We start from the raw sequence: 12,137 nt of genomic DNA, 5'->3' as shown, positions 1-12,137 counted from the left end.
GAGTCATATTAGAAAAAAAACTGTAGTTTTTTCTTATTGAGATTTAAAGAAGTTTCATTTTCTTTAGCTAGACTGTTATTAATGATAGACTTTAGTATACGTGTCAACACCTGACTGTGGTCATCTATTTCTGTAAATGTGGTTAATAATTCTGTAACTGCTTTAAATACATATTGCGTGCAGAAAATAATGCGGTTTCTGAAGACAGGTGCAGTCTTTAATCTTGTGGTTCAAGGTCAAAATCTCAATTATATATCTTACTTAGATTTGCCTGCCATCAAACTAAACTCTTTAATTAGAGAGGGAAGAGTCTGCTGGTTTACTTGTACTGCAATAAACTTTGGCAAAGTCTTTGCCAAGGATAGCCAGAATTACTGCAGTAAATGCTCAGTGACAGAGCCTGCACAGTGTCTGAGGCTGCAGTTCTGCAGAAGGGTTTCCTCTACCATATAGCATCCATCAGCCTAGACTGTTATAACCAAGATTTTCTGACTCTCACAGCAGGACCAAGAACGAGCATTTTTTCCCTCCAGGTTACTACTCTGGAAACCAGAACTGTCACTGGCAGCTTATATTTTAGCAGCCTTACAGCAGGTGCCACCCACCAGGGATGCAGATGTTCTGCACAGGCCCTGTGGTACTTGTAGTGAATCTTGCCTTCCAGAGCCAAGTATTTAAAACCTTTGGTAGCTCTAAAGCACTCTGGACATTTCTCTCTTCTATTTAAATAAAAGCACTCAATCACCATGCTGACAAAATACTGCAGGTAGGAACTGTTAAAGTAGTGGCCTTCAAATGTGGGGCTGGACCATGGGCAAGGTTTTCCTGGACTTTTCCCAGCTGGCAGGCCTATAAGTCCTCAGCTTCCTCATGGAAGAGCCCATGTTTCTTATCATCCTCTGTCCCCTGGGGAGCAGATGAACTGTGCTGCGCAAGGGAGCTGGCAGGGCTGAAGGTCCCTGCTGCTTCCCAAGGAGGAATTACCTCCCTAAAGGCAGCAGGCAGCACCGAGTCCTGCACAGGCATGCAAAATGGCAACTCTCAACCACCTGTGGTAGAAAAGGAGGCAGTACTGCTCTCAGCATGCAGGGAGCAAACCGAGAGAGGTGTTTGTTAAGTAGCCTGGCTACAATGGGATCTGAGGTCAAGGAAGGGATCAGGAATAAAAGGAAGATGTCATCCTTAACCCTGAGGTTGCTATAAGCTGAGGGAGGCCTCTTTCCAACCAAATTCTATGCATAAAATTACTTTTTCAGAGCAAATGTGAGTCAGCTAGTGGAACTACATGCTGTTGCATGGATTGTAGCCATTTTTAATGGCTTTTGGTAATCTGAAGTGGAAGTTATGGACGAGGTTGCCTGTACAACCTAAATGGAAAATTATACTTGCACAGAAATTTTATTTTTCTCCATCCAACATGCCTCCAGCTCTGAGCAGTTTAGAGAAAAGTCTGTGCTTAGTGTCAAGACAAGATCTTGTTTAGGTGTGTGCTGAACTGCAGAACACTTCCACGCCTCACCCATCAGAGATAAGGGCATACCTTAAAGAAAGTATCAGATGGTACCAGATGAAACCATGATGTATTTCTTTTTCATGTGGGAGAATGACATAACTTCTTACTCACAAACAAAACGGATCCTTTTCGGGCACTTAGTGCTTTCTTGATTCAATAAAACAGATGCTGTCTAATCCTCAAAACACCACTAGTGTGAGTAACATCAGCTGGACTACTTGCTTGAGCAAACATCTGCAAGGATAAACTGCAGGCATCCCTCTTCCTGCTCATTGTTTGATGCAATCCCAGGCGCTGGCAGGGCTGACAGAGCTGCCCTTTGCCAACTTGTCACTCTTTTCAGTTTTCTATATAAGGTTTTTATCTGCAGGAAGGTCTTGATCTGATAATCCTTATGAAGACAGGCTTTGTTGCACTCAAAATATATGAGTTGTATCCTGCAGCTAAACATATGTATTTAAATACCTAATCAGGACAAGAGCTGTGCATTACAAATTGAATGTTTTCAAAATAATGCATGAAAGATACACCAGCAAATGTGGGACATAATCAAGGAGGGTACTGAAAGCAAGAAATAAAAGGATGTTTTATCACTCTCTAAAACCCAGCATCTCAAGTAGTATGTTCTTCAGCCTCTGCCTCTCAGGTAAGAGAGCATTACCGACGGAACAGAAAAGGGCAACAAACACAGAGCAGCTGACTTAGAGGAAACACTAAAAGGTTTGGGACTTTTCAGTGTGGAAAGGAGAAGGCTGAGTGGGAAATGACAGTTTCAGTTTCACAAAGCTAGTGGAGAAAGTGAGTGAAAAACTGCTGTTCTTAAGGTCCCATAGGTGATATCCCTAAAAAGCCTCTCCTATTGCCACTTTGCCTCCCCTCTGAAGGGACAGTGCAGAGCTGGAAGAAGCACCGGTCCAAAGCAGTAGGGCATTTCTTCTCACTGGGTCCTTAGGTTCCTTTTTGATAATTCTCCAGGGGCAGTCTGAAGTCCATCAACCAAGGAATATCAATTTGCTTTGCCAAAAATACCAGAGGGTAGATTTCTGTATAGGTAAAGCACTTACCTGGGATGTGTGGAGCATGTTTATTCCATCACCTCTCTAACCTACAGGCTTATTTACTGCAAGCTCTTTCCACAATTTCAACAGCCTAAGGCAAGGGCCCTCAAACTTTTTAACCAGGGGGCCGGCGCGCGGATGCAGTGGCAGGCAGTCATCTGCGGCTGCTTGGTTTCCCCCCCCCCAACCCCCTGCGGGGGGGGGGGGCGGGCAGCGGGCATCTGTAAATACCGGGGGCCGGATTGAGGACCCTGGGGGGCCGTATGCGGCCCGCGGGCCGTAGTTTGAGAACCCCTGGCCTAAGGGGTACCTGGGACACAGACAGGAGCCCACCATGCTCCTGCCAAGGTGCTTTTGCATTTATTGATGGATTGTATCAATCCAGCTGCACTGGGCAGCTCCGTTCCCAGGGCTTCACCAGATGGGCACAACACCCCATCCACAGCACAGATGACAGGGGAGCTTCTCCAGTGGCAGCCCACATGCCAAAGGATTTTACACGTATCCTGATGGGGCTGGGTGGCTTCCAAGTACAACTGCTGGCAAATACCATGCCATGGGTGCTAAGGGAGCATCCCAGCCCCAGTGGCTTACTTCTGAATGGAGCAAGTCAAGGAGGAGCAAATGCAGTCATTCATCCCACAAGATGGCCTCAAGGGGAGGAGGAAAAATCTTAAAGCACAGAAGATTGAAAATATCGCTAAAAAACGATTAAAATGATATTATGGTGGCAAAGCTTGAGAACAGCCTACTAGGCATCAGTCAGTGATTCAACAGTAGTTACAGAGGAAGTACATCCTGAGCAGCTTCAGAGCAAATACGTGAACTGGAGAAAGACACACACTCATGAAAGCCACAGGTAGGCACAGAAATAGCATCCTGGCCATGTAAAAATTATTGAGGTCTGTTCTGAGTTCAGTGGAAGTTAAACTGTTAAGCAGTTCAGTGAAACCCATGCAGAGTCAGAGGAGAATGGGTGCAAAACTCAGCAGAGCTGGAGGTCCCTCCTCCAGAGGGGCTGTCTCTGTGCTCCCCCTCGCCTCTGCACAGGAGTGCTGCCTGCCCAGTACATGCTCAGCGCCTGCCCAGTACCTGCCCAGTGCCTGCCCAGCGTCTGCCCAGTGCTCCCCCCGGCTCCCCCGCTGCCCACCTTACCTCAGTCCAGTGGGGGCTGTGGGATCCTGGGATTCACCATACTCACCAAGAGAGCACTGTGAGCAGGGAAGAAATGCTAATCCTTGTATTTAGTATGTACAGGTGCAGCAGTTGAAGTCAGACATCGTTCAGTGTATCCTTGTGACAGCCTGAATTTTCTAATTGAAAATTCCCACCTGCCTTCCTCCTGTTGGCCCAAAGAGCAGTCAGAGTTTGGCTCTGCGCAACCCATGTCTAACTGGAGGCTTTTGAGTACACACACACAGAGCATCTGCTTAGAAATGACTGCCACTTAGAAAATTTTTTGGATTTAAAATTCTCAGGCATAAGGATTTAAAATTACTCAGGCATAAATGTCAAAACTTGGGGGAATTGTGTTACACTAGTCATTTTCTTAGCAAATTATTAACCAGGCGATGAGACAGTGCTGGCACTGTAAAGCAACCATACAGGACTAGTGTGCTCTCACATGGGTGTGCTGTCCTCACTCTCTGGCAGCAGGGAACCTGTTGAGACAAAATTTGCTAAAATCACAAGTAATTAGTACACTAAAATTCAGTGCTTCTAGGCAAAAAGCTGCTACTTTGATGATCTTATCTGTGTTATCACAGAGGATAAATACAGAAATATTGCGGGCCCCTGTGTGAGGTGGTCACTGAGAAAGGAGGTCTGGCTTCCTGGGATGTCTGTAGGACATTTCTGGGGTAAGAGCACCTCAAGGAGGGGGTGAGTGGGGGTTTTTTCAGGCTTCACACTAACATCATACACTCCCCGGTCAGGGCAGGTGCTGGGATTCGCCCTTCCTGCAGCTGCTGCTATCCGGAGTTGGGTCCCTACACCTGCAGGTCACTTGCCCACGGTCTTTTCTGGAAGCAATGGCAGGAGCAAGGCTTCTCCACAGCCTTTCTGGAGCATAGTGAAGAGCTTAAGATGGTGTTCCCTTTTTTAACTGAGGAGGCTACATTTACAGACCTAGAGGTCACTGCATATAAATCTCCCACAGAGCCCGCCACATTTAAAAGTGCTAGTGGAGTATACCCAGCAATGTGACATTTAGCATAATTTCAACACAAGAGGCCACATGTGCCTAGGGTGCTACAGCACATTTAGTGTTACAGGGGTCCTACAGGTGGACAAGCACCAAAGAAACCATGTTTTATCCTGCCCTGTCAGTCCTGTGCTACCCCACTGAACCAGAACTGACAAGGATTGCAGACAAGGTAGACAGTTCTTATTAAATACTATTTTGTGCATCTGGAAGCCGCAGCAGTTAAACACCAGCAGTGTGCTGAACACCACCACGGCCCTCCTAACTGGGCAACTGTCTCAGAAAAGAGACACTTTTTTCAGAGACCCTTTCTGAGACCCTCAGATTCACTAGTCGAGAGAAGAGAGTCAGCGGAGGACCAGCCCCACAGCCCTCCTGGCTTTCATCTCCCACGCTTGTGGGTCCCACACAGGAATGTTTTATGCAATATATTTAGCTCTACATTCTTCAGAGGTGTTGCAAGAAATAAGTTGCAGGGTTCAGTTTTGGAGATTCAAGAATTTATTCATCCAGGGATCTCTCTGGTAAAACACCATTAGTACTCCTTATCACCCCCTCACTTCCCTGGGTGCCATAGGTTCTCTTAAAAGCCTTTCCAGGAAGAAAAGAAGAGTCGTAGCCAATCATAGAGGCAATACTACACAGAAATCAACTGCTTCCTTCCTCGGCTGCAGCCCTCTGTAGATCACATTACCATCACCAGGACTGCTGCTGTCAGGAGTCTTTCCTCCCATTTATATCTGAACTGCAAACAGCCCGAGAGAGATAACTCTGGTCCATGGTCTTCAAAGGGGCTGATGTTGAAAGGCTTGTATAGGTGAGGGTAAAATCCACAGTGCGTCCATCGATTTTATTGAAGATGTCTTTCTTCTGCTTCACTAAATTTTATCAATGCTTTTCTCAAATCTAAAAGCATGTAGCACCTTGCAAACCTAGATAGTGCCATCATAATGAAGAATTCCTTAGTGTAATTTTGCCCCAAAGCATAAGTAAACCTTTCTTCTTGCAGTTAATCTGTCATGATTAAATTAATTACAGCTGGAAAAGCCCCCTAATTCCTCTTGCTGATCTGATCTATCTTCTTAAAAAGAGCTTTTTATAACAGCTATTACACCATAACTGGTATTTTGTGTGTTCTTAGACTTTTTTTTCCACTATATTTATTTTATTTTATTTGGACTCCATGAGTTTGGCCATTTTGGCCTTGGTGCGCTCACTGCTGTGACTCACGTATTCCACAGCTCCTGCCAGATCTCTGGGACCGGCACTGTAATTATCGCATTAGGATCTGTCATTGTAGCCTGATTTAATAAATAGCCAGAGCAATGATTAGAATCACTGATTGATCCATTCCACAGTTTTGGACGCTCACATCAGAGATGAACAGAGGGATTGTGGATATTAAGGGCTTGAAATGTCAGCATTCCAGATTAAATTAGTATTAATTAGTCATTCCAGGTGCACTAGCTGTTATAAATAGTAAGTATTCCTGTATCTGATAATCTGGTCATGATCAGCTAAAGCTATGACTCAGATTCATCTCATAAGCTGCAGAAGAAAGCTCCGGTCCTTCCTCTGTGCCCAGCTCACTGGAGCCATGCACGGTACCTTTCAGGAGTGCAACTCAGGCATTGCAGTCCCAGGTGGACATTCAGTCCATAAGACCAGGCTAGACCAGGTCCAAAGCAAGAAAAGCCCTGAGACATGCAGAGTGTGGATGCTCAACACCAACTCTTTCACTCCACATCCAGAGGTCAGACAGTAACATGCCCTGATGGTGTCTGAGCAAACTGAAGCAACAGCTCCTTTGAGGGCATGCTGCTGGTGGTGGTTCTTCACCCCACAGCTTCCTCCTTGCTCTCTCTGGCAACTCAGGGCAAGCCAGGAGCCTGCAGGGAGGGCCAAGAGGGTCAGCAGGAGGTTGACTGGGACATGCAAGGTGGAAACAGCTCTTTAAATTGCTTTGGTCCAAAGGCAGTGCTGTGCTATTCAGAGGGACCAGCCCTGGTCCAGCAGCAGCTCCAGAGGACAGACTTGCTGTGACGTTTGCTCCCCATGGCTACGGGAAAGATGTGGTGATATAGCATGCTGTGCAAAACTACCACACAGCTCTCTGTGGCAGCTTCTGACAGCTCTGGGGAATGGGCTTTTTCTTTAAAAAATCATGTGTTCTAGAAAGAAATTTTGTTATCCTGGGAAGAAATGGAAGGAGATAAGTGAGGGCACAGAAACTTACTAGGTAACTCCAAATTTGATGCACCCAGTGAACATGTATGACTTTTACCCCTAAAGGCTGTATGATCAACAAATTCTTCGAAACTTGCTTAGCTTAGATTTGCTGGGTCCATAGCTTGGCTGAATAAAGAACAGACTAAGGAAATGTGCTGGCTGTGTTTGGCTATACATTCAGTTCTTAAAATAATCTTAAAAATGTGTTTGGTTTGTGCAACTTTGTTTCCATTCTTGAATGAGGAAAAGGTTCTGAGTTTAAAAGTTCTGAAGACGGGTATCGGAGTGGGTATCGTTCTCTAGACTGCTCTGAGCCAACCTTAAGTTGCATGCCAACAACTTGAAAAACATTCATTCAAAATCCAGCCACAGGGATCTTGTCTGTGCTCTATTCAAAACATTGTTTTCTGTTCTTGCCAACAGTTTATTCTACATCAGGAATCCCCATCCAGGGAGATCTGAATACTGCAGTATTTTGGACAAACACTCAGCGAGCTCACCCCTTCTCAAAGCCTTTGGTGCGTGAAAGCGGCACAGCCCAAGACAGAAAGCCCAATTCTCATTTTATTGGTGTCCCGTTTTGTTGCCCCCATCACCAAGGAAGAGGACCTGCCAGGTGGGAGATTCGGCTTTTCTGAGCCATCTGTGGGCAAAATGCAATGACTGTTCCTCTGCCTTGAACTCTGCACCCACAGAAACCAGCATGGTCAGGAGGAAAATAACAGAGATATGTCCAACAGTAGCTGAGGATTAGGACACACCAGGCCAGCTACCGGCTTTCTGTCCCTGAATGTAGCATTTGACTTCTTTTAGTCTCCAAAATCGGGGTGACAGTACTTATCTAAATCTCTAAAGTGTTTTCAGGCTGAAGGCCAAATACTGTTTTTAGGAGTGATTCATTTTTTTCTCTGCTACCACAACCCCATTTGCTCATGAGGGATACTGTGCACTCATAGCTTTGGGGCTCTGGGTGATTCTTGGTTTATAAACCTAGGTTGCTAAGTAGCCTGTGTTCAGAGATGTAAGGAATCCTCACTGTACTTTTCATGTAGCAATCTTGCCCAGCACCCAAAAGATTTTCTCAACTTGAAAAATTCTTAGGGATTTCCCACTGAGGCTCAAAGGCAGTCATATATTTTATTTATTTTATTACAAGGCATGTAAGTAAAAACTTGCATATCTGAAAAAAGATATTAGATAGAAAACAGTAATAAAATTAACATTATTCTTTTAAGAAACTTGGTAATAAATACATTTCCCCTCAACATTAAAATGCTTGTTATTTTGCGCAACAATAAATACTGCATAGCTCTGGCGTAGAGAAAGGCCAAGGCTGGATACGAGAAGTCCATGTGGTTTCTTAAAAAAGCTCAGGTGATTTATAAAGGTTTAGCATCCTGCACTTGATGCACTTTGATACAACTTGCACTTTAATTTTAATTTTACTATGATTTTTGAAGTCGCATAATAAGAAAATATGAGAGGAAAAATTATTTGATTATAAGAATTTTCCTTAAATATTTTCAAAGTAAGAGATGTGTAAACTCATTGAAACCAATCCTTGAAATAAAATAAAATAAAATAACCACCATCAAAAACAAAACAAGAAAAACAACCAAGTGTCTTGGTGGCTATTCTACCAAAATGCAGGTTTTTCAGCTGTGAGTGCTCAAGCGTGACCAGCCAACTGGCAAAGGACCGATCCCCAGTCAGTTCCTCAATTCTTTACACAGTTTTAAAAAAGAAATAATAATATAAAGGAGAAAGAGTAAAGAGTGTAGTATTCACTTCCCAAGTCATGACAGTTCAAGATTCTTACATTATTACCCAAAGGTTCCAGAACGCTTCCCAGCATAACTTTGGGTCGTTCTGGTCTATACTTTTCTTTTAAAACTACTGACAAAAAAAAAAAAAAAAAAAAAAAAAAAGGAAGAGAGATATTTCCATGCACTGTGCTGTTCTTATGCCAGCACGTATCACCACAATCACGACTGTGAACCTAAGTCACTTTGATAGCCCAATCTAATATAGATTGATTGATTGTCCCACGACATAGTTAGATCATGTCCACAAAATGCCACAAGCTTTGGCAGAGTCCAGCGTTCTTAAAGTACCGATAGGTCATGGCAAGACTTGGATTTGAGTTTGAAGGCCATGTTCTTGTTGTTCTTGGCAACTATTTTGCCCCAAAACCGCCTGGCTTTCTTGGGGATGCTCTCTCTCCGTTTCTGGTACGCCAGCCGCTTCTCATTCTTTTCCTTGCTGTCCCTCCGGAGTCGGACTTGCCGCACGATGCCTTCAAACAACTCTTTCACATTGTGCTGCACAGCTGCCGAGGTCTCGATGAACTTGCAGTCAAACACGACAGCGCAGGCTCGTCCCTCTGCAAAATTGCAAGGTGGATATGTCACGAGGCATCACAAGCCAGGGGGAGGCAAAGAGGCCGCCGGCTGCCATGTGCGGGGAGCCAGCGTCACCGGGGGAATTCCTCCAGCCTAATATAGGCACAGATAAGTCTTTAATCACTTGATGCTGCCCACTAACCCGTGATTCATCTGCTCTGTGTCACACTGCCTTCCCAGCGAGGGGGGGGTCAATCCCCTCCTGGAAAAGCCCAGCCCTCGCTGTCGGCTGTGAAGGGAGCTGGGGCTGACCAGCTTGAGCCAAGACACTGAAGGCTGACAATTCAGTGGTGACTCAAAAACACCTCGTCATCTCATGGGCAGACTCCCTCAAGTTGCATTAAAGGGTGGTGACAGCACCCTCCAGGCTCACAGCACAGCACAGGAGACAGCGCCTGGACCTCCCCCACGGGAGGTCATGGGTGTAAACCAGGGTCTTGGGGCAGTAGCAGCTTTGGTGTGAACAGACACATGTACAAAACTCTTAAATAAAGGCAGAACTTTGTCTGTAGCTTTAGAGGTACATCTGAAATCATAGTTCTGGTGCTTAATTACGTGAGCCTAGACTAGACCTGACAGCTGTCTTTCACACACAAGGCAATTTATTCTATCTTCTGACTTGCTGTGAAGTCATTTCCAGGATGACTAAAGTGACATGAATGCGCCTGCCGTCTTTCAAAACATTTTTCAGGTGGGGCGGAGAGGAATGAGAAGGCAAATAGGCGTCCCTGGGCTCCTGATGAGCTCACCAGTTCAAACTCTTCACTTGGGACAACTGTACCAGGAGCCAGAGGAACTGTGCACACCTCCAGTGAAAAAAAGGTGTCTAGCTCAGCTGGAAAATAAAGGAGTAGAACAGAGAGAGAAGAAAACACCGAGCAGAGGAACCCATATTTCTGATGGACCAAGATGAGATCATCTAATGTATCACTGTGTATTATGTTGTGTCACCTAAGCCTCAGGGAAGACTCTCCAAGAAGAGATATTACTGACTGCAGACACTGAGAGCCAGCAGCAGCTTGCCCGGCAGTCTCCCCATTCCTGTGCACGGGCTCAGAGGTTATTCATTCGTGCGCAGCAGAAGGAGGGCCAGTTTAGCATCCCAAACCAAGGCAGCAAGGAGACCTCTCCTGAAAGGCTGCACAGTCCCTGCCCAGACTAGCAGAGCAAAGGATGAGAGGGAATTTTAATTTCTCAGGGAGGACAGAGAACTGGTTATAAAAAAGGCATAATCTTTGGCAGCAGAATAAAGGAGGTTGAACTTGTTATGCATAAACATATATTGGAAATCCAAAGAGTTTTCAGTTACCAGAGAAATCACATACTGCAGTGTCTTACACTAAGAGCTGGAAGGGAAGAAATTTAAGCTGCTTTTATGGCAGTACTTAATAAATTTAGGAAAGAGATTATCTGACACGTAACAGCATTGCCAAGGGAGGCTTAAGGACCTGGCAGACCCCTCCCAGTCCTCTGCCCTCTGTTCCAGTCCTCCGTTGTTTTATTGCTCTTTTATTGCCCAGTCCTGATCACAGCGTACTCCCTCAGCCAGAGCTCTGCAGTTTGTTCCAAAGCTACTAGATGACTCGACGTTTATGTTGGGTTTGTGCTTATCATTTTCCTTACCTGCCACTGAAACTTCACGGCACCTGACAAGGTCGCTTTTGTTGCCAACCAAAATAATGGGGATATCTTCTTTCTGGCGTGCCCTGCGGAGCTGTATTCTGAGTTCGGAGGCCTTCTCAAAGCTTGCTCGGTCTGTGATGGAGTAGACAATCAAATATGCGTCTCCCACTTGCATGCAGTGGTCTCGAATCCATTCTCCTTCACGCTGTTCGGATGATATGGTCAGACATCGTTATGCCCAGAGCAGATTGTGCTCATGTCCAATACATTCAATCCAAATACATTCCTGCTGTAACTGTAACGGGTATGGTTTGAATCACAGTTATACTAAAAGCAATTCCAATGTGGTGATGGTATGAATACTTCACCACAAAGGAGGGCAAAACTCACCCCAAATAATTAATTGTGCTGGCTTTAAACTGGAATGAACATCGTCTGGAAAACGGCTTGAATGTCTTGTTTTATCATTAAAAAAATAAAGAAGGCTTGCGCTTCTCAGGCTTACACTGCAGAGACAGCCCTTAGGCATGTTTGGCTTGGTGCGGGGCTGGGGTTAATCCTGTTTTTTCCCTGATGTTGAAATAAGGAAAACACCTACTTTCTTTCCCCAAAGATACCTACTTTTGATATTAGCAGTCATTCATAAGCACTTTTCTTTTGGCATTTGACTAGAACAAATTAAAGTACCTTATTATCCCACATGTCCAGCAGTATAATGGTTGCACTTTCGCCATCCACCATCAGGGTTCTTTCATATGTGTCTTCTGGAAAGAAAAGCAGAAAGGTAGATAAGGTTGGTAGTATATGAACTTGTGGCGTCATGTACGTTACAAAAAAACCAGCAGTTGAATATGTATAATTTGTTCACAGTTAAAGTTATTGAGCCAGATTTTATGCTGGCTCACATTCAATTCTTTCCTCATTTCCATCAGCACTGGACCTGCCCTCTGTTCATTACTGGTTGTCTTACTTTCCATGATAGGTGAAGGAGGCTGAAAGATCAGGAAACGAAATGTTCATTACTTTGGCTGATATTCTCTTCATCTGATGTGGGAGAGAGAAAATAGAACCAGTGGAAGAAATAACCAAAGGCTGAACATTTGCCCCAT

General features: G+C 44.8%; 1 protein-coding gene across 2 annotated transcripts in view; it reads right to left on the bottom strand.

The window, feature by feature from the left end:
* Nucleotides 1–8,134: 8,134 nt before the first annotated feature.
* The window catches only part of GEM (GTP binding protein overexpressed in skeletal muscle), a 33,427-nt gene continuing 29,424 nt past the window's right edge, over nucleotides 8,135–12,137 (bottom strand). For both annotated transcript variants that reach the window (XM_055800550.1, XM_005231012.3), the window contains 3 exons: nucleotides 11,716–11,792; nucleotides 11,029–11,233; nucleotides 8,135–9,386 (listed from right to left, as the gene is read on the bottom strand). In XM_055800550.1, coding sequence (XP_055656525.1) covers nucleotides 9,109–9,386; nucleotides 11,029–11,233; nucleotides 11,716–11,792 — 560 coding nt within the window. In that variant the 3' untranslated portion in view covers nucleotides 8,135–9,108. The remainder of the gene's footprint in view (nucleotides 9,387–11,028; nucleotides 11,234–11,715; nucleotides 11,793–12,137) is intronic.

Source organism: Falco peregrinus, chromosome 3 (genome assembly GCF_023634155.1).
Source record: "Falco peregrinus isolate bFalPer1 chromosome 3, bFalPer1.pri, whole genome shotgun sequence".
NCBI classification, from domain to species: domain Eukaryota; kingdom Metazoa; phylum Chordata; class Aves; order Falconiformes; family Falconidae; genus Falco; species Falco peregrinus.
The sequence above is the reverse complement of the archived record's forward strand: the minus strand, read 5'-3'. Positions and strand labels throughout refer to the sequence as shown.